Raw genomic sequence first — 22,257 nt, 5'->3', positions numbered from 1 at the left:
CCATCATGTGTGTAGTTTACCCACAAGCACACAAGATACCAAACAGAATTTTACTAGATTTACTGCATACCTTTGCCTGTTCAAGTGCCAAGAGCTCAAGCTGAAGATTGAGCACTTCTGAAGACATGGTTTCATGTACACGTTCTGACACTATGCGCAGTTCTTCAGATTTAGCAGCAATGACCTCCTTCAGATGGTCCACTTTGTGCTTCAACTGTTTTTCGCTAAGCAGTGTTTCATCTAGCTCCGATTTCAGCTTTTCCACCTTAAAGGTAAAAAAAAAAGGTATAGGTGTCCCCAACCAGTCATGTCCGACTCTAGGGTGCAGTGCTCATCCCCGTTTCTAAGCCGAAGAGCCAGCACTGTCCGAAGACGCTTCCGTGGTCATGTGGCCGGCGTGACTGAACACCGAGGTGCCCAGAACGCTGTTACCTTTCCTGCCGAGGCGGTACCTATTTATCTACTTGCAATTTCTTGCTTTCAAACTGCTAGGTTGGCAGAAGCTGGGACTGAAGACGGGAGCTCACTCCGTCACGCAGCACTCAGGTCTCAAACTGCTGACCTTCCAGTCTGCAGTTCAGCGTCTTAACCACTAAGCCACCGCAGTCCCTTTTTCCACCTTAGAAACAGCATATTTTCCAGAGAAAACACATACTGTGCTTAGAGCCCCTTAAACATGTCCCTTTTCACATTTTCCAACTACTTTTTGCCATCTAGGTTGAAAAATGCATTATTTATTAAATTTATATGGAACCTGTCTTCCATTATAGGACTCAAGGCAGCTTACCTAAGTAGGGGTCAACGATTTTTGGCTGGCCTTGCTGGGTAAGCCAAAAACTGTACTTACAAGAACTTTCCCCAATATTTCCCAAGAGAAAAGCAAGGGGAAGTATGTACTGTTTGGCACTACTTCCAGAAGACATTCTGTGCATCTTCAGGAAGCAGTGCCCTATGCTTACCCCTGTCTGCCTTTCCTGCTCCAAAAGCAGGAAAAACCAGCAGCAGGGAGATCCACTTGCCATGGTGAGTGTATTTGTTAAGGCCAGCACATAAGGTTTCCAGGCGGTTTCCCATCCAGACCTATATCCAACCAATATATGCCAATTGAAGTCAGGCCATCCTCCCACAGTTGTCTCTTAACTCTGAACTGAGTGAAGTTTTAAAAATGTAGGACAGAGGCTGAATGTGCCGGTCGAGAAAAATGTACTGTTCAGGATCTCAAACAATGAAATAAAACTTTAATTACGCTAAGTAGCATATGATACAATAGCAAATCAAACTCAATAGGTAGCTAGTAATCACTCATCTACTGCTGCAACAGCAATGAAGTCTATTCAAATTCAAAACAGCATTGTCAACAAGAGAATTATGTCTAAAACATTTTTAGGGTAGGCATTAAGTAATTACTTGAAGACATCAGTTATCACCAGTAACATGTACATCCTTTGCATGTATTTTGCAAACCTTATTCTTAAGTTCATTTATTTCTTGTCCATGTAGTCTTTCCAGTTGTCCACGCAGTGTATCTAATTGTATATTTTGCTGCTGCTTAAGAGTCTCACATTCAAGGTTTAGACTTCCCAACATTCTATTCTTCAATTCTACATCTCTCTGAAGAGTATACTTTTCTTGTTCAAAATTCTGGAAAAGAAGTTTCACAGAATGGCAATGCAGGACAAAAGACATCTCACTAGGCAAGTGTGGTGGTAGGTCAAAGGTGTAGGCCTTGGAGGAAAAAGGCCCCATGTGTACTTGGGTTTTCTAGGTCCTCTTTCCTATCCCCCACAAGAGAGGGCCCACCAGAATGGCATAATGGAAAAGCAGCGTCCCATATATGTTGTGCACACGGAAGTGCTTAGCAGATCCAAAATTAAAGACAACTGATTAATTTGGAAGCATTTAGGAATGCTATCCATATAGGATAGCAAAGTTAATCCCATAGAATTATATCACCTATTTATTTATTAATCCTTACTAATATTTACTAATGATAAATACAACTCTCACTACACAGCCTATGGGCAAAAGAAAAATTTGATTTATCCCAAGGTACACAGGAGAGTGAGATATACTTTCCATAAGATGGCAGCACTTGCTAGGAAACCTCAGCATTAATTTATGCAAGGCATTTATGGTATTCAGTTATTTTAAATGTTCTAAAATTGTTAGTAATTTGGTCTAAAAGCCCCAGCCCTAGAAATTTAATGGCTATGGAATCCATGCTTCCATATCAGTAACAGTGGAATCTAGGTAAAAAATTTAAACTGCTCTGAGGGTTGGCCAGTATATAAATCCATCATCACACCTCTTTTAAGTATTTAAAAGTTCACCTCTGTTATGGTAACTATTTCATTTTGCAGTTCATCCAACCGATTCTGCAACAAGTTCTCACTCTCCACCAACTTTAAACCATATTCTGCAGCCTTTCTTCTTTCCTCCTCAGCTTCTTTGAGCTGACATCGAAGACGAGAAATGGTGTCTCTATCTGTCTCCATTTTCTTTAACACTTACACTGTATGTAAATGACAGACACAATTAAAAAAAAGTGCGCCTGTTGCTTCTTAAGTACTTACAATAAAAGCTATAATAAACGTCTGGTTTTATCAGATGGCCAAACCATGGAGGCTACAAGTGCCTACCTCTTTAAAGTATGGAAAACAGGCTTCAGTAGTCATAGCATGCCTCTGTGCTAAACAGAGAGACAATCCATGGATGCTTTGCGTATGGTCACCATGCTCTTTCCCTGCCAAGGGTTAAAGGGAAATGGCTGCTAACATTTGAGAACACATGTATATTCACATGGTAGTATCTCATCAAGAACCAGAAGCCCTTTAATGATGGGAGGAAGGCAGCTATGCCATCAGCACTCATAGAATAAGACCAGATCACGGATACTCCATCTGCAGCACTGACATTGAAGAGCTACTGGCCCTTTAACAAGGGAGGGGAGTGGAAGAAGAGGAATGCTTATCTTCTATTGGTAAAGCATCAGTAAGACTTTAATGTTAAAGAGGGGGAGCAAGACAGTGGAAGGACAGATGGAGAAGCAAAAACACAACTGTATAGAGAATGCAGATTAGACTACCATATCAAGGAACAAATCTTTGCCCAAGCTACAAGCACAATACTGCCGCTTGTAACTAATTTTAGAACTCTACCCTCTTTTGCATATGCTAATACTTAATGACAGCATCATTCAGTAGAGGAGTTAAGTAATATTATCTACTACTTACACAGTGGCAGTGAACATAAGTACCTCTATGCTCTTCCACCAGATTAGGGTAGGTAGCTTCAGTCTGTAAAGTAATCTACATCACAATCCCCATTATTGACCATCAGCGACACCTAAGGATTTTAAAGTGCAAACTGAGTAGTATTTTCTCCCTTTTGAGAATCATGAATTAGCACTAAAGAATCTAGCATCAGTACAAAAACAAAAACCTTACAGCAATTTCTAGAAACTTAGTATAATGTAACCATCACCTGAAAATCTAAATTGTAAACACTGTGAAACTGGAAATGCAAAACTCTTGCTACAGACATCAACTAATTATTAACAGCACATTTGACAAAATACAGTCCTGAAAGCTAAAGAACCCAAACATTTTCAGTCGCCTCATTCCTTGTAAAGAAAAAAAAAAACTAATGACTTACCTTCAAGTGCATTTCATCTTATGATACTGCAAACTTAAACCCAATAAAGACTTTTAACTGGTAAATCTGCTTATTTCTGCTTCAAATATCTTCAAGCTTGTTCCATCATTGTTGCCTCCCAGAATAGGTAAAATCACATGGTGAGATAATTGAAATGCAAATCCCTTTCAATCTACTTGAAGCAGCTGTTCATTATTTCCATGGCTGCCAAAGCCTACAAGGCTGTTAAAGAACAGTGGCTCTCTGTAACCAAGGCCAAGATAGTTCTCTTTCCCTTCCAACACATATCAAGCCACAATAATAAAGCAAGTTTTCCCCAATCACTGTTTACTCAGCTTTAAAGAACTTCAGGGCTTGCCCAGAACATTAAATTAGTTCTGTTCACCTAACAATTATGTTGGGTGAAATTAACACTAAAAAAAAAATCTATGGATAGTATCCCATCAAAACGTTTTGACTTGCGTTTGCTATACATGCTACTTGGTCAATAGCTGATCAGTTGGGGCCCTTTCAAGGACAACATAAACACTGGAATCATGACTCTAAAACAGGGGCAGGCAACATGCACCCTGGATGTGACCCCCATGCCCCCCCCAAACTGTGAAAAAAAGCATCTGGAATGGCCCTTTTGACCTTTTTTTCTTAACCCTTTTAGTGCTCTGTAGCTGTTACAGAGCACCAAACAAGCTAATTTTGATCCTGGCAGCTGCTCCAGACACCTTTAAAAAAAAGAATTAATACTTTTTCTGTATTGCAAGGAACAGGTGCATCCTGCGGGGAGGGCTCACAGGGCAAAAATGGCACCCAGGCTTCTCAAAGTTGCCCACCCCTGCTTTAAAATCACAAATATATAATACAATAAAACCATCAACACAATAAGAAAACAAATAAAGCTCTTGCCTATACCTTCAAAGCCTGCAGAAATAAGTAGGTATTTAACTGGCATGGGGCCAACCAAATCTCTACTAGAAGAGAGTTTGAGCTTGGGGTGGCTGCTGAAAGCATCCTGCCACATGTGGTAGCCCCACAGGCCACATTCCTCAAGAAACTGGTACTGGGGAAGTACCAGTACCAATTTCGGCTGATTGGTACTAGGGAAGACAGTCCTTCAAGTATTTTGGTTCTGAGCTGTTTAGGGCTTTGTTCACTAGTATCCCAGCTGAACTGTTTGAAATCTTGCAAGATGATGCTGTCAAGGTGATGAATGCCATATGCCAGCAAATTTGGAAAACACAAGAACGGCCAACAGATTGGAAAAAATCAACTTATATCCCCATACCAAAAAAGGGAAGCACCAAAGAATGTTCAAACTATCGAACAGTGGCACTTATTTCACATGCCAGTAAGGTAATGCTCAAGATCTTGCAAGGTACTCCAGCAATTCATGGAACGAGAATTGCCAGATGTACAAGCTGGGTTTAGAAAAGGCAGAGGAACTAGAGACCAAATTGCCAATATCCGCCGGATAATGGAGAAAGCCAGGGAGTTTCAGAAAAACATCTATTTCTGTTTTATTGACTATTCTAAAGCCTTTGACTGTGTGGATCATCACAAATTGTGGCAAGTTCTTGGTGGGATGGGGATACCAAGTCATCTTGTCTGCCTCCTGAGGAATCTGTATAACGACCAAGTAGCAACAATAAGAACAGACCACGGAACAACGGACTGGTTTAAGGTTGGGAAAGGAGTACAGCAGGGTTGTATACTCTCACCCTACCTATCCAACCTGTATGCAGAACACATCATGCGACATGCTGGGCTTGATGAAGCCAAGGCTGGAGTTAAAATTGCTGGAAGAAACATTAACAATCTCAGATATGCAGATGATACCACTTTGATGGCTGAAAGCAAGGAGGAGCTGAGGAACCTCATGACGAAGGTGAAAGAAGAAAGTGCAAAAGCTGGGTTGCAGTTAAACCTCAAAAAACCCAAGATTATGGCAACCAGCTTGATTGATAACTGGCAAATAGAGGGAGAAAACATGGAGGCAGTGACAGACTTTGTCTTTCGAGGCGCAAAGATTACTGCAGACACTGACTGCAGCCAGGAAATCAGAAGATATTTACTTCTTGGGAGGACAGTAATGACAAATCTTGATGAAACAGTTAAGAGCAGAGACATCACACTGACAACAAAGGTCCGCATAGTTCAAGCAATGGTATTCCCTGTAGTAACCTATGGCTGCGAGAGCTGGACCATAAGGAAGGCTGAGCGAAGGAAGATAGATGCTTTTGAACTGTGGCGCTGGAGGAAAATTCTGAGACTACCTTGGACTGCAAGAAGATCCAACCAGTCCATACTCCAGGAAATAAAGCCAGACTGCTCACTTGAGGGAATGATATTAAAGGCAAAACTGAAGTACTTTGGCCACATCATGAGAAGACACTATACCCTGGAGAAGATGCTGATGCTAGGGAAAGTGGAAGGCAAAAGGAAGAGGGGCCGACCAAGGGCAAGATGGATGGATGATATTCTGGAGGTGACAGACTTGACCTTGGGGGAGCTGGGGGTGGCGACGGCCGACAGGAAGCTCTGGCGTGGGCTGGTCCATGAAGTCACAAAGAGTCGGAAGCGACTGACCGAATAAACAAAACTATCACCTTGAATTGGACCCAACCAGTACAGAGATTTCAAACCTGATGTGATACGCTCACATCTCACTGACTTTGTCAATACAAGGACAGCAGTATTCTAAACCAGTTGCAGCTTCTGGACCATCTTCAAAGGAAGTTCCATGCAGAGAGCATTGCAACAGAAAGTTATCAGAGCAAGGACTACCGCTGGCAGGATATCCCGGTCCAGGAATGGCTGTAGCTGGAGAACCAACCATACCTGGCCACAGATACTCCTTACCACCAAGGCCACGTGGGCCTCCAGGGACAGCTTTAAATCAAGGAGTACTCCCAGACTACATAACTATTCTATTAGAAATACTACCCCACCCAACAGTCTAAATAATCCTCTTCATCCAGGAACATCTGTAGAGTCGAACACCACCCTCTGGATCACCTTGCCCAGGAACGGGATATTTGCAACTGGGCAGTAATTACCTACATCCTACAGGTCCAGGGTGGGCCTCTTCAAGAGGAAATGCACTCTTGCCTCTTTCAAGACAACAAACAAAATGCCACCACCACCACAACCAAAGAAGTCTTCACCACTTTTTGGACCCACCCAGTCAATCCATGCCTGCTAGATTTCACAAGCCAAGACGGGCAGGGATTAAACGGGCATATGGTTAGTCTAAACTTAGTAAGTATCCTGTCCACATCCTCAAGCTGCAACAGAAATAGATTCTACAATCCATTACCACATAGTGTCTCGAATGCTTCCACAGAACTTGCAACAGTGGAGTCTAATTCGGTATGGAAGCAAGTGATTTTGCCTTCAAAATGCTTCGCAAAACCATCAGAGAGCTCTTCCTAGGGCCTAACTGGTCCCATTCCTGGACTAGATCTCAGCAGTCAAGTAACCACCTGAAAGAGCTCTCTAGGGAAGGCATGATGGTGTGCTCTCACCACAGTAACATGCTTGGTCACATTTGGATCAAGTCATACACCACCTGTGCTCTATCCGCCATTCCAGTCTGTTTCATTGTTGGGAGGTCCTTGGGAAACCAGGGAGCCTTCTTGTCTCCATTCAGCTGAGGGACACTCTGGAGCACCATTCCATAGTAAGATGAGTGCATCAACAGGAGAGCTAACCATTTTGGTGGATGAGCATGAAAGCCTTGGGATTCTGTAAGTCTCCAGGGCAGACCATCTTAATCATTCCCCAACTCCTGAAGGGGAGGTTAGTCACAGCTAATCCAAACCTCACCAAGGAGTCATCTGTTCATGAATACAGGGTCACATTGACCCCTCTCAGCCACCAGTATAGAAGCCTCAGAGAGCCCTCCAGAGAGGCAATACTACAACAACAACAACTTGGAGATGTTTTTTCTAAATTCTTTGAGCCATATGCATACAATATTCATCGTATCTCCCTTAAGGTACTGTACAAGTGTCTAAGAACCTTCTGTCAGTTTGCTGGCATGTGCACTAGACATTACTAGACAACCAAAAACCTGTGGGGAAGTCTTATCCCTGACTTTGTGCTGAACCTCTGAACCTGATCCCCTCCCCAGCTTGTTTTTGAAATTGCACTCCTAGAAGCCATGGCACTGCATGTAGAGAAGGGAATAGGGATAATCCTAACAGTTATGCTGCTACAGAGGTGCCCAGAGAGCATTGGATACTCAATGCAATTGCAGAGATAGAAGGCAGGACCTTATCTAGATCTCACTGGGGTGGGGGCGGAGGGGGCCTTTTGGCACTGTGCTTCTGAGGCAAACCAAGCAGCAGCTCCCCCCCCCCCCAATGTTGGCGCTAGGGAGTGAGCAGTGAAGTGGCCAAGTCTGCAGATGACAGCAAATTATTTAGGGTGGTTAAAATAAAAAGCTCCAAAAGGATCTCTTCAAACTGGGAGAATGGGCATCCAAATGGCAAATGTGGTTCAATGTAAGCAAGTGTAAAGTGATGCATGTTGGGGCAAAAAATCCCAACTTCAAGTATAGCCTGATGAAATCTGAGCTAGCAGAGACTGACCAAGAAAGAGATCTTAGGGTTGTAGCAGACAGCTCAATGAATACGGCAACCCAGTGTGCCTCAGTAAAAAAAGCAAACTCCATGTTAGGCATAATTAGAAAAGGGATTGAGAATAAAACTGCTCATATCCTACTGCCCCTTTACAAATCTATGGTGCAGCCACACTTGGAACACTGTGTACGGTTCTGGTCACCACTCCTAAAAAAAGATATTGTAGAGCTGGAAAAAGTGCAGAAAAGGGCAACTAAAATGATCAAGAGCCTGGAGCATCTCCCCTTTGAGCAAAGATTATAACAGCTGGGATTATTTTGCTTGGAAAAAAGGAGAGTAAGGGGGGACATAACAGAGGTGTACAAAATTATGCATGGTGTGGAGAATGTGGATAGGGAAACATTTTTCTCCCTCTCTCAAACTACCAGAACCCGGGGTGAGCCTATGAAGCTGATTGGTGGGATATTCAGGACAGATAAAAGGAAGTACTTCTTCACACAGCGCATAGTTGAACTATGGAATTTGCTACCACAGGATGGCTGTGACCATTAGTGATGGTCACCAATTTGGATGGCTTTAAAAAGGGGTCTGGACAAATTCCTAGATGAAAAGGCTATCAGTGGCTACTCGTCCTGATGGCTATGTGCTACCTCCAGTACCAGAGGCAGTAAGCCTATGTACACCTGAGGAACATGGGTGGAACATGGGTGGAACATGGCTGAGGAACATGGGTGGGAGGATGCTGTTGCGCTCATGTCCTGCTTGTGGGTTCCTGGTCCACAGCTGGTTGGCCACTGCATGAACAGAATGTTGGGCTAGATGGACCCTTGGTCTGATCCAGCATGGCTCTTATGGGAGCAGGGTAGGAATCATCTCTGCAGGTGTACTATGAAGGCATTAATCATCCTAAGTGAAGCACAGCTGTGTGGATTACCTCTGCCCCCTTCTCTTGTTCCACAGTTGGGAAGAAGACTGGAGATAATCATACTTGCCACAGGGGATAGTTCTCTCAATTGCACTGTACCTCAGAAGATTTCCTTTCTCTGACTAGTTTAACAGGGGATTGAAGCAGAGCAAACCTTCCCTGCCAGCACTTGCAAACTATAATAAAGCACTTAAGAACTACTGCAGGCTTTCATACCACCCTGCAAAGATGAAAAAGGGGGAGCTGGTTGGAAGCAAGTTAGATTGACAGACAGCAATTAGCAGAGAAAATATATGGTAGGGATAGAAAAATGAAAAAGGTAGCAGGAGAAGATAGTCATAGAGAACAGAATGAGTAGTATCCAATGTAAGTGCTATGTAGAGTAGAACCATTGAAATGAATAAGTTAATCACAACTCACTTAAGTCCCATTCATTTCAATGGGTCTACTCCATGTAGGATTAACATACTACCCAACAAATCATAAGCTGGCCAAAGTTAATTGGGACAATTACAGACACAAACACAAACTTTTAATGTTTTGGTTATAGTCTGTACTGATATTTTAATTGTTTTATGTTTTAATGGAAGTTGTTTAGGTTTTGTATGTTTTGATAATTTTATTTTAAAAAACACCCAAGGTGAGTTACAAGTAAGGTGACTAAGGTCACAATCCTATAGGGATAGGCGGCCGCCGCCTCCGAACTCAGAGCATCAGCCTATCCAGTGCAGGGCAGGAGAAGCACTGAAGGGATCATCCCCTCCGCACGTCACCCGCCCTGCATTCGACGCTAGACAGCCGATTTCAGCTGTCTAGCCGAAGGAATGCGGAGCGGGGGAGGCGGCTGCTGGAGACACACAGGATGTGTCGTACCGGCATTTCTGCCTTCCCCGCCTTGGAATGCCCCCCAGAACTCCCCGTCTTCACAGCTCTGTGCTCCTCTTCCGAGGAAGCGGGGGAAGGTTGGTTCTCCGGGAACCAACCTCAGACTGCGGGCTCCGAAGTTGGTTCCTGGAAAACGACATATCCTATGGCCATCTAGCCACTGACTAGAAGCCATAGGATTGCTCCCTAATAAATGTAAACAACAACAACAGCAGCCCACAAAACCCTATGCTGTACAGGGCAATTAAGAGGGATGAGGAGGATTGAGCCTGTTCACACATAAGAAATCAGTGTCCTTCCTCCAGCTGTGGTCCCTACTTCCTTCTCCCATACGGGTGTCCCCCTCACATTCCACAGAATCCATGAAGCCCAGTTCTCCTTGCCAGTACACAACAGCGGCCAAAAACCCACGGGGGCACACATGCACACCTCCTATTTCCCCCGGCCCTCTGAAAGGCTAGAGTGGCCTCAGCCGAAGGAACCGCTGCTCTGAGGAAAGCAGGGGGAGGAACGGGGGAAACGAGGCTGAGGGAGCAGCACTCCCCGCTCGAGAGCTGTGGGGCGGCGAAGGGGCAGGGTGAGAAGGCGGAACCTGGCGCAGGGATTCGTTTGCAAGAGGAGCCCGGCGCGGAAAGCGTGATGGAGGAGGCCTTCCACGCCCTGACCCGCGTACATCCAGCAGGTGGGTCTCTGCGCAGCACGGAGATGCGCTGAGGAAGGGAAGCTTCGCCCCGCCCGACATTTGTGCGTTGGGCAGCCGCGAAAGACCCGAGAGCCAGAAAAGCCGGAACAAGGAAAAATAACAGCACGCATTCGGCACGGCCGCTGGAGCAGAGGGCTGGGCTGGGCTGGGCTGGGCACCCCTCTTCGCCGCGCTCTTCCCTCCTTTTGGAATCCACGCCCCGCTCCCGGGGCTCTTCCCTCAGGAAGGCGAGGGGCCCAGCCGCGCACGCCCTGCTTCGCGGCGGACACTCACCCGCGTCCCGTCCCGGCGTTTCCAGGCGCGCCTCCACCGACCTCCGTTTAAATTTCGCCCCCAAGCCCGCGCGAGATGAAGCAAACCTCGCGAGAGTTGTTATGCCCGGAGTGGGGCGGGGAGACCGGAGTCAGCTCCAGAAGCCGAGCGCGCGCGCCGCTGGGTCGTCGTTTACGAGAGCACGCACGCACGCACGCACGCACGCACGCGCGGCTGGCTCGGGAAAGCTACACTTAGCAGTTTGCGCCATACTTAGCGAACCTCGATGACCTGAGCATGCTCTGTAAGAGCAGCTGACGTAACGAAGGGGTTTCCCTCTCCCGGCAAAGAGCACTGAGCATGCTCAGTCGCAGTTGGGGAGGCAGCGTGCCCGTATTGCAAATGGTATATGCGCAGACGATGCCACCCTAACGGCAGAAAGCGAAGAGGGTCTAAAGAGCCTCTTGTTGAGGGTGGAAGAGGAGAGTGCAAAAGCTGGTTTGAAACTCAACATTAAAAAAACTAAGATCATGGCATCTGGCCCCATCACTTCCTGGCATATAGAAGGGGAAGAAATGGAAGCAGTGACAGATTTTACTTTCTTGGGCTCCAAGATCACCGCAGACGGTGACTGTAGCCATGAAATTAAAAGACGCTTGCTCCTTGGGAGGAAAGCTATGGCCAACCTAGACAGCATAGTAAGAAGCAGAGACATCACCTTGCCGACAAAGGTCCGTCTAATCAAAGCTATGGTTTTCCCAGTAGTAATGTATGGCTGTGAGAGCTGGACTGTAAGGAAGGCTGAGCACCAAAGAATTGATGCTTTCGAACTGTGGTGCTGGAGAAGACTCTTACGAGTCCCCCGGACTGCAAGGAGGTCAAATCAGTCCATCCTAAAGGAAATCAACCCTGAGTGCTCATTGGAAGGACAGATGCTGAAGCTGAAGCTCCAATATTTTGGCCACCTAATGCGAAGAGAAAACTCCCTGGAAAAGACCCTGATGCTGGGAAGGATTGAAGGCAAAAGGAGAAGGGTATGGCCTAGGATGGCTGGATAGGATCACCGATGCAATGAATATGAACTTGAGCACACTCCGGGAGAGAGTGGAGGACAGGAAGGCCTGGCGTGCTATGGTCCATGGGGTCACAAAGAGTCGGACACAACAACTGAACAACAACAACAACAAAAGTTTTTTGTGGGGCATTCTTATGAAAAGGACATACAGGCTAGAGGTGACCCCAGCTAAGAAAACTGGAAACTTTAAGGAAAAGGTGGGGGGGGGGCTGTAAAAAGGGAGCCTTCACATTTGGGGGGGGGGAGAAGTGATTTGCTTTCCCTTGCCCAATGTTTTTTGGGGGACAATTTGTATAAACATGGCATACATTATAGATGTGTCCCTAGGCAAGAAACTTGCAAAACTTCTAAAGGATAGGTGCAGGGGCGAGGGAGTTATGATGAATAAAAAAATGTTCTCTACTCAGTTGGCACCAAAGTCACAGAAAGTGCCATAGGATAGGTGGATGATGGATGTGGCACATAGAGTGGTAGAGACAAAAGGACTTGATCATCCAAAGCACTCTGACTGGAGAGCTCTGGTCATTCGCAGTGATTAAAAGCTAGAGCTGTCAGTCACAAAAGGACATCTCCCTCCTGTATATAAAATTGGGGGGCAGGGGCAGGCACTGTCTTGTACTTTGCCTCAGGCAGCAAAGTGTCTTGTGCCAGCCCTGTCAACAGGTAGCCCCTTGACAGCAAACTGAGCAGGCACACAGATCACCTGGACACAGTCTTCTCCATTATGGTATGGTGTACTGTATGTCTATTTAAATTGTAGTAATTGTTTCTAAATAAGTTTCTCACATATTATGCAAATCTATGTCCTCTTTTTGGGCAATGTGTAAGCGGCTACCCTAGTGGTAGTGAGCACTGAGGGGCAGGGCCTTCTCTGTAGTGGTGCCTCTCAATGGGAACTATTTGCTTATGGTGCTTGTCAGACCAGTTTGCTTGTGATCTGTCATACAGAAATGAAGACTGTAAAAGTTGGCAAGGAAGCTCTTGTTCAAGTGGCTGTTTTGCTTTCTTTGTATGTATATTTTACTGGTTTAGAGTGCATGTTTAGATAGAAAATATCCTACAACTGCCAGAATTCTCCAGCTATTATGGCTGGCTGGGGAATTCTGGGAGTTGGACTTTTTCTGTCTAAACATGCATAGGGTTGTGCCCTTATTGTGCTTTAATAGTTGAACGTTGTCTTGAAAATATATAGGTTATAAGGTGGGGGTTTGATTTCTTATATAAATGATGTTGAGTGCTAGTGTACATGTGTATGGACTCTTGGAAGCTTGGAAGCCAGGAGCTCCCACTCCTGCCTTTCTGTTAGGTGATGTCATGAACTAAAATTTAATGCAATTAAAAGAGAAGGTCAAATATTAAATGAAGCCAAAAATGCCTTCATGTAGATAGTGTCATATCTTGACATTTGACTGTTCAACAGACAGCATCCATTCCCAGTCCTACACCAGTCGGTAAAAAAATTAGCAAACCACTGTGTCAAACTTTCCAGAATACCTGGTCTGGTAGTGGTAGTTCATCTTTCAGGTTGACTGTCTCTGTGGAGCTGAGCCACATGTAGTAATCACAAAACAAGGCCATAACATGTTTCATGAGAATCATTGTTATTTCTTGATGAGAACTGAGGTTGCAATCCTATAGATACTTACCCGCAATTAAGTCCAAGCAAACATGCACAGGATTGCACTGTGCATTTTTTATACTATTTTAATATCTTGGTTCAAAATTAGCTCTTCTTCTGACTCTGATGTATTGTTTTCAATTTGATATTAAATTCTGCTGTATGACTTTCTCCTTCTTTTAAGGAGATCATATGTTCCAGTATTTTCAGATCAGCAAAACCTTGGCAGAGATCCACTATGCAAGTGGAAAGAACTTCTGCTAGTACAAGAACGGTGCTCTCTCTCTCTCTCTCTCTCTCTGCCTGCCCTCATCTACAGCTCTCCATTCCCACCAAGAAGTCTTGAGGGTCTTCTGAACCTCTGGAGCCAGTTTTCAGGGGAAGGAGCCAGAGAACTGTGGTGGGGACAGGAACAGCCACATACCCCTGCATGAGCAGAAGTGCATTCTGTCTGGAGAGCAGAATTGCGGGATCCTTGTTTCTTATCCAGGTTTAAACTGCCAAATGAGATCTTGCATAACACCCCCTGATCATATTAAAGTTGGCATTTGCCTCTTGTCCTCCTTTCATTTGTGGTCACTGAACAGCAAATACACTGTCCAATAGAAACGGTATAGCTTAAAAATAAATGAGAAACTGAATTTAATTTTGAATATCTATATAAAGTGACAGTCAGTGGGAATGTACAGAGGAGGAAATAGCTGTTTAATTTTGTAAAATAGCAATATAATTCATGGGAATTTTGAGTAAAGTCACAACAAATGTTTGGAAGAATTCCAGCAGACTTCTCTTCAATAAGTGGTAATTTTGAAGCGCCTTTCCCCTCTGTCAAATACAGTTAAATACCAGTAATTTGGACCTGGAACCCCCTGTTGAGAGCTTCTAGTATTATATCCTTGCACTATGTTATATCTTAATTCACTGAACTGTAGGATTCACATGGTTAGATAGTTCTTCCCTATCCTTGCCCATGATTCCAGATTTTTTAAATGTGTCTTCCAGTTTGTTTTTAAGTATTGTAGGACTGACAGTAAATCTAGAGCAGTAACTTTCTGCTAACTTGGGAATAAAGCAGACAATATAATAAAGCATGTATAGAATTTAACATGCTCCATTGAAAAACTAGCTGTGCCATGTTTTATTCAGTGGTCAAAGAAGACTGGGATGCTAAACATGATCTTTTCTCAAAAGAAAATCAGAATCTAAAAAGAGTAGAAGCAGAAGGAGCCAAGTGCCATTTAGGCTAAAATCCAACTATCTTAACAAACAGTCCATTTTTCTAGCATAGATTTTGTGGCTTAACAGCATGCAGCTACATTATGATTTAACTACACAAGCCCTTAAGTACTATTCTATTGTCCATCCTTATTGCCTTCAGTCAAATACTAAACAAACACTGTACATGTATAAAGAGCCAAATTCTTCAATCATCTTTGTACTTTAGTATAAAGACTGTCACTTTATAATGTACCCTTGTGTTCAAAAGCCTTGTGCCAAGAGCTCAAAATTTGAACTTCACCAATGGAACTAAAAGTTTGCGTTTGCTTCCATTTTAATGAATGAACCATTAGAAGTTATTTTAAAATCTCCACTTTGTCTTAAGTGCATATTCTAGTTTTATGTAATTTAAAAAGGACTTGGTGTTCAAGTGAGCACTACCTGTTCCAGAGCATACTGTTACCATGTGTCCTCATTCACACGTGCGTGTAAACTCGCATGTGTACATTTGCCATGACAAACATGGGATTATAAGGGTATTTCCCAGGGGTGCGGTGCACACACAACAAATTGTATCCTTTTGTCCATGTTTCCCTACATACTGAAACCTATGAACTCCAGTCTGGGTGGTGTTAAAACAATGTAAAATAATTGAGATTGTCAAAGCAGGTACTTCAAGACTCATTTGTTACTTTTGCCCAGGCTGCAGGGTATGATTGCCAAAAAGAATTATGACCCTATTAAGTCTGTTCACTTAGAGGGGGCATATGACCCATTTACCCCAGGATTGTCTGTTTGTAATGATTCCTTGTGTTCCAGAGAATGTTATTAAGCCAGTTCACTTTTTTCAGGCAGAAGCCAATTTAAAAGGGTGTTTATCTCCTGTTACATCCAGTGTATGCATTTGTAGATCCCAGAAGGTGGAGGATTTGGCTCACTTTCTTTTGTGGTATGAGGATTTGGTATCTTGACTCCCTCATTGCTGGTATTACAGATAACCTCTCTTTAAACAAAAATGTATTCCTCTTGGCTGGGACAGATTATTTTGCGAAATATCCCACTGTTACTTTTGTTAAGTCAGCTTTTTATTTTGACAGATGACAAGACAGGACATTGAGCTATTTTAATAAATTTAAGGTGCAACCCTATAGTCCCTGAAGAGTGACCCAGGATTTTTTTTATTCCCCCTCCCAAAGCCATAGATACCACTATGACTTTGGGAGGGAGACTTAAAGATCTGATCCCTGCCCCCTCACAGCTACCACAGCAAGAACTGTAGCGCTTGCTTCCCCAGGTCGTTAAAGTGGCCTCAGATTATCTCATAGAGATAAAAAAAGAGGGCAGTCTGGTGGGTGGGGAGGGGAGAGGCCAGGAATCAGGATATGAAAAATCCTGTGGCCTCTCTAATGCTGGCCCTGGCCCTGGCAGCACGACTGCTCTGGATGGGTTCAGAGACCTGTCTAGAGGAACATTTACAAAAAGGAGGATGGAGAGGCAAAAATCACCTCCATCAGTCCTCCTGCCATGCCAGCAGCGGCTCGGCAGGGCACTTGATACTCAGAAGCCTCTGAGATTGATGGAAACAAGGTGCTGTACTGTACAGCATTAAACAGAATAAAAGACTTGCGGAACCTTGCCTGCAGGCATACAATCTAAGCAGACACCCAAGAGGAAGGAAAGGGAATGACTCAAGAGGAAGGAAAGGGGAAACAACCACGAACAAAAATATCTCAGTTAGTTAGAAAATAAATGTGAAAACAGATTAGCCTTTGATGCTCCTCTTCTTATAAGAGTGGGAGAGACTGGAATGCTTGAATGACCAGGGGACGAGGGTGCTTCCAGAAGAAGCATTTATTGTGAAATCAACCTGCTTCATTCATGGAATTGGGGGGGGGTGTTTCCAAATGAGGTTGCCCTTCCTTTGTAACCCTCCTATGTTTTCCCACTGCTTCATCTATCTTTTCCTTTCCCACAAAAAATCCATTAAGGAGAAAATTTTATTTATCGCATTTATACCCCACCTTTTTTCCTCTTGCAAGGAACCCAAGGCGGCTTACATTATCCTCCTCCTCTACATTTTATCCTCACAACAACAACCCTGTGAGGTGGGTTGGGCTGAGAGTCTGTGACTGGCCCAACATAACCCAGTGAGCTTCCATGGCCAAGTGGGGACTAGAACCCGGATCTCCCAGCTCCTAGTCCAACACAGAAATCCCATGACTGTACCAGGGCTTTCTGCCTCCATTTCCTTTGCAGGATCATGATGCACTCTATCCCCCCGCCCCTGCCTTCCTCCCTTCTCCCTCTCTTTTCTCCCTTTATCCAGGAGTTCTGTATGTTTCTGTATGTTTCATTTATGCAGCCACAAGATGGTGCTGTGGACTAGCTCTTATCGCATTGGTTTTTTTTCATGGAACAACCCAAACGGATCTGTTTATTACTAGTTTGTTTCAAATTAACCCGCAAAATTGCTTTGAGAGGACAAGAGAGGTGCTGGAGGTTGACATCGTGTACAGGACCCGCAAATCTCCATGAATGACCTATCTCAATTGCAGGATAAAAGCCCTGTGTGACGACACCCAAAGGCAGCACAGCTGCACAATGCTTTTTAATTGGTAGTGCCAGGATCCCTCTATCTGGAAGCACCCAGAAAATTCCTTACACTGCACTCCTATGCACATCTCCTCAGAAGTAAGCCTCATCAAGTTCAAGGGGACTTACTCCCAGGTAAGTGCGAATAGGAATGCAGGCTCAGTAAGTCTGAGCATCAGCTAAATTTGGATCAGCATAACAATCATTTTTAAGTAATGTCAGCATATACTTAGGAGTAACAACAAAATTATGACAAACAGTCCTTTAAAACAAAATCAAACTAATAACCCCATCTGCCAGCTCTAAACAAATGTCAGTTTCTTGGCCATATGATTATTGCATTATGTGTTTGAACTTAGCTGTGAACACTTTTTTTACTTTTTCAGCTTGAATTCATTTTCTATTAATAAAAAATTAACTTTAAAATATAACATTTCTGTTAATTAAAATATTAAAAGTGAGAGTGGAAAATAAGTTACACTGACTTACTCATTGTCCAGTGGAATCCTATACATGTCAATTCAGAACTAAGCCCCATTGGGTAAACATGTATAGGAGTATAGCCTAAATAATCCAGTTTGAAAGTCTCTCGAGTTTGGCAACTAGGCTTATTGGGTTTTTTAAAAATGGGTCAAGAAAAAGGCCAAACCTAGATTTTGTAGGGTAATGATTAGTGAACTATAAGGTATGCATCATTGTTTAGTCCTTTCAGGTAGCTCAAAGTGAGAAAATAAAGGGTAAACCTATTTTAAGGGCTGGCATTTAGCAAAATGCTCTGGTTTATTTTCATTTTTAAAGAAGAGTTCTAGTTCACACTTGCTTAAGTATTATTTGCATCCTGGTTGTTGGCTTTGTGGCTCAACAGCCCTGCCCTTTACTACCATTTTCCCATAGAGTTCAAGTTTGGGTTTATCAAGCCAAATTCTAAAAGTGCTGCTGGGTTTGACCACGCTTTTGTTCATTTAACCAATCCTGTAGTCTGCACTATGCATAATTCATTTTCTCTCTTGCTGCCCAAAGTTATGGAAAGTTCATGGCAGCTGCTGCATGGTCAGTTTCCTTTGAAGGAGATGATACTGTTTTAGGGAAGGAACACAAGGGACACACCACCAGCAACTACAGGATGTGCTACTCCCAAAACAGAATCAGACCACAAGCATTGCCTCTAGTATTCAAAATGATCCACATTTTTCTCCATGTCCACTACTCTGCTATGTCTGATTTCTGGGCAGATCACATACATACCTTGTGGCTGATCGTGGTGACAGGTTTCAAAACTGTAATCCCTTCAGGCAGGGATCAGCAACACACGCCCCCCCCCATACCCCCACCAAGCTGCCAAATTCAGCAGCAGCAGGGGGAGAGAGAGTGTGCGCCTCCCCAATGGTGCTTTTAGCACTATGGAGTGCTTAAAGGCTCGAATTTAGCTTGAGAACAAGCTAAATTTAACCCTTTCAGCACTATAGAATAGTTTGCTATCAAATTTCGGCAGTAAACTGCCATTTTTGTCTCACTGTTTCAGGGCACAAAGCAGACAGCACAGCACCCCAAGGACCACAGCTTGCAGGGAGCTTGGGGTGAAAATGGCCCTTGGTCCTGCCTTAGGGAAACAAATTATCAACTTAAATTGTTTCCATTTATCATTGGTTTGAATAAGTGCAATGCAACAATGCAGGAAGAAGGTGCATCCACACACAGGGTTGATTTTTGCAGTCATTGGCAATAAAGTCAGTATATATTTTATTAATGTACCATGAGGAGGAGGAGGAGGAGAAGGAACTTTCAGATTTGGAAAATATTATATTAAAAATATTATAGTCAGGTTGTTTATAGTGTGTTGGACCTACATAGTTAAACCTATAGTTATGCTTACATGACTTTTGCAGGAAATGGAAAAAAAATATGGAATTTAGTTCAAATTGTATATCAGCCTTTTCCAACCCAGTATTCTTCAGATGTGCTGAACCACAATTCCCACTTTATTAGGAAAAGTTGTGTACAAAAATGTGCATATTAAAGAAAGATGTGTACAAAAATGTATATATTAGAGAAAGCCACATACAAAAAGGAAAGTAATTTATAGTGCGTGTCTCTGTTTTAATTTTGCAGAGTGACACAGAATTGGATGGATGGAACAGACTTATGATTGAATACGTGTTAAACTCACAGACTAGAAATAGACTGATTCAAAAAGTGCAACAGTTATAAATGTAAATGACATTAGGAAAATACTGTAATTTTCTGTTGTTTTCTGCTCTTGAAGTTAACTTCACTACATAGCCACTATCATAGCTTCCTGTTGTTGCTGCAAGATAGGTCTAAGTGCTCTGATCCAATACCAGACTTTCTGCCAAATTGTAAATGTCTGTTCATGTGTACAAATCTGGCAATGGATGCCTCCAATCCCTGGGTAGCAGCCTTGTTGAATATTGAATAACTATTCAAATGTTATGCCATTAGCACCACCTTGTGGCAGTTGGGCTACACAAGTTTCTGCATTAATTTTGGATTTTGAAGCAAGAGCTTAAGGGTGCAATCCTATGCATGTTTAGACGGAAAGTCCTACAACTCTCAGCATTCCATGGCTGGCTGGGGAATGCTGGGAGTTGTAGAGCTTTTTTCTGTCTAAACATGCATCGGATTGCACCCTAAGGGTGTAATCCCATAGTGAAGACACACCAACTGAGGGACAAAAAGAATTGGCAGAAGCCCAGCTAACTTTAGCATAGGATCGCTCTGCTCATTTATTTACCTTTTATGTGCTCCCGCTGTTCTTGTATGCCATTTATGGAAATGCATTTTATATGAAGGAAAGGAAGCAGTCATGTGGAACCAAACTAAGCTCATCAGTTATGTATTTTAGGCCTATTAAATAAGAGTTTTAAATTTCACTGATGGACCTGATGGAAAACACTGATGGGATTATTAGCAAGTTTCATTCTTTATTGGATGTGTCATTTCCAGCGAAGTCTGAAAAAAAGCAACTGCATAAAAGTAAAGGAAGGTTTTGACGCATCCTTTCTTTATCTAACTGTACTTTGGTTAAATAATATATGTAGCTCCTCTTTAAAGACATTTTGATGGTGTCACTCTTATTTCTACGTGAGGTTGTGGAGGATGGCAAATTGCCTTGAGCCTTACATCTGGTACACCTTGGACATAGTCCAGGGGGGAAGTAAAGCACTTGTAAGTCACATTGATGTCAATAAGTTACACACATGCTTATCAATAAAATCCTATACATGTCTACTCAGAAGTGAACCCCATCAAGTTCAGTGGGACTTACTCCACAGTTCATTAACAGTGAAAAATAGCCCAATTGTATGCGCATTCGCTCAGAACTAAACACTTTGAAGTCCCATTGAATCCAAGGAAGAAATCTAGGCTAATGTCCTATACCTGGGAGTAAATCCTGCTGCACTCAATTGGGTTTACTTCTGTGGTTAAAAAGGAGTTGTCCCATGGGAAGAGCAGGATACAAATATGTATTTGAAAACCAACATCTGTACAAGTTAAAATGGAAATAGTGTGGGTAAAATACTTACCAACTTGGAAATACATTACTAAGCAAATTCATGAAGACCAAAATAACCAGCATGGAGAGAGCTGCACAGTTAGAGCCTCTTACAATGATTTGGCCACCTCGCCAACGTCAATATTTCTCACCTTACCACGGAGGAAGTGTTTGCTTCTCATTCCCTTCCTCACAGGTGCCTAGTTAAATTATTGGAGAAAGAACAAAGTGTGCGTGTCCATGCGGGGGTGAGGGGGGAGTTTTTACAGCTTCTCATGACAGATTTGTTGATTGAAAGATACTTTGACAGCAGGAATCCAGATGCAGCCATGGGCGCATTCCTCCTCTTTCCCACCCATTCCCACATTTATGGAGCTGAAAAACTACAGGAAGAAATCTGTCAGCATAGGGGCAGCAGTGTAGTCAATTTACACATTACGGGCAAGGTAACGTGTAAATTGAACAGAAGCTTGGGGGTTCCATACATGCAACCTTCTTGTTGTCCATGAAAAAAGGTAAAACCTAAGAACATAAGAAGAGCCCTGCTGGATCACAGCAAAGGCCTCTCTGTTCCCACAGTGGATAACCCAATGCCTGTGGGAAGTCCATAAATAGGACATGAATGCAATAACATCCTTCTGCCCAACAACTGAAAGGCTGACAGCCAAAGCCTTCCTGCCTATCCTTTTACATAACCCCTGGTCCCAAGGACACACACGTCTCTCACATGGTATGATCTGTCTTCTCCATTTTCAACCCAAGCTGGGCTCTTTAACCCCCTCCTTCCCAGAATGGACAGCAATGGAGATTCTGTTAGAGTCCTCATCCATGAGCCACCTCACCCCCCTGCATGAGCCAAAACACAAATGGGATTGAGCAGCTGAGGTGCATATGGGGAGAGCTCATAATAACGTTAGTTACTGTTCACACTGGAAGGATGGGATTTAGAAGCGCTTTGCTCTTGCCTTGTCCCACATCAATGGACAAAGCAATATTGCAAGTGCTATTAACCACTTGCTTGCTATAAAATATGACTAATGTTTTGTTTTTTGTTTGGGGGGTTTTCCCCCCAAAATGTATTTGTCAACCAAAGCATTATGTGTTCATGGAACTTCATCTGCCATAACTTGTTCCGGGAATCCCATGCACAAAGGGGTATTGATCACTGACATGGCAGGTAATGACAGCACAAGCATTCTGGTTGTTTCTGTCAGGTGTTCCAGGGCACCACAGTCTAGCCCAGG

At 43.4% G+C, this 22,257-nt stretch overlaps 1 protein-coding gene across 7 annotated transcripts in view; it reads right to left on the bottom strand.

The window, feature by feature from the left end:
• Positions 1–11,079, bottom strand: part of SPDL1 (spindle apparatus coiled-coil protein 1) — a 29,515-nt gene extending 18,436 nt beyond the window's left edge. For 2 of the 7 annotated variants that reach the window (XM_084838632.1, XM_084838638.1), the window contains exons 1-5: positions 11,018–11,079; positions 3,234–3,345; positions 2,331–2,512; positions 1,465–1,641; positions 71–265 (exon numbers count right to left, since the gene is read on the bottom strand). In XM_084838632.1, coding sequence (XP_084694758.1) covers positions 71–265; positions 1,465–1,641; positions 2,331–2,495 — 537 coding nt within the window. In that variant the 5' untranslated portion in view covers positions 2,496–2,512; positions 3,234–3,345; positions 11,018–11,079. Of the gene's footprint in view, positions 1–70; positions 266–1,464; positions 1,642–2,330; positions 2,513–2,639; positions 2,744–3,233; positions 3,346–3,654; positions 3,770–11,013 lie in introns of those variants that run through there. The other 5 variants (XM_084838634.1, XM_084838636.1, XM_084838635.1 and 2 more) reach the window with 5 other exon arrangements.
• Between the last annotated feature and the right edge of the window lie 11,178 nt (positions 11,080–22,257).

This window comes from Heloderma suspectum, chromosome 2 (genome assembly GCF_057233095.1).
Source record: "Heloderma suspectum isolate Gila_16-S chromosome 2, 16-S_ref, whole genome shotgun sequence".
Lineage (NCBI taxonomy): Eukaryota > Metazoa > Chordata > Lepidosauria > Squamata > Helodermatidae > Heloderma > Heloderma suspectum.
Note: the sequence above shows the minus strand (reverse complement) of the source record. Positions and strands in the feature narration are given on the sequence as shown.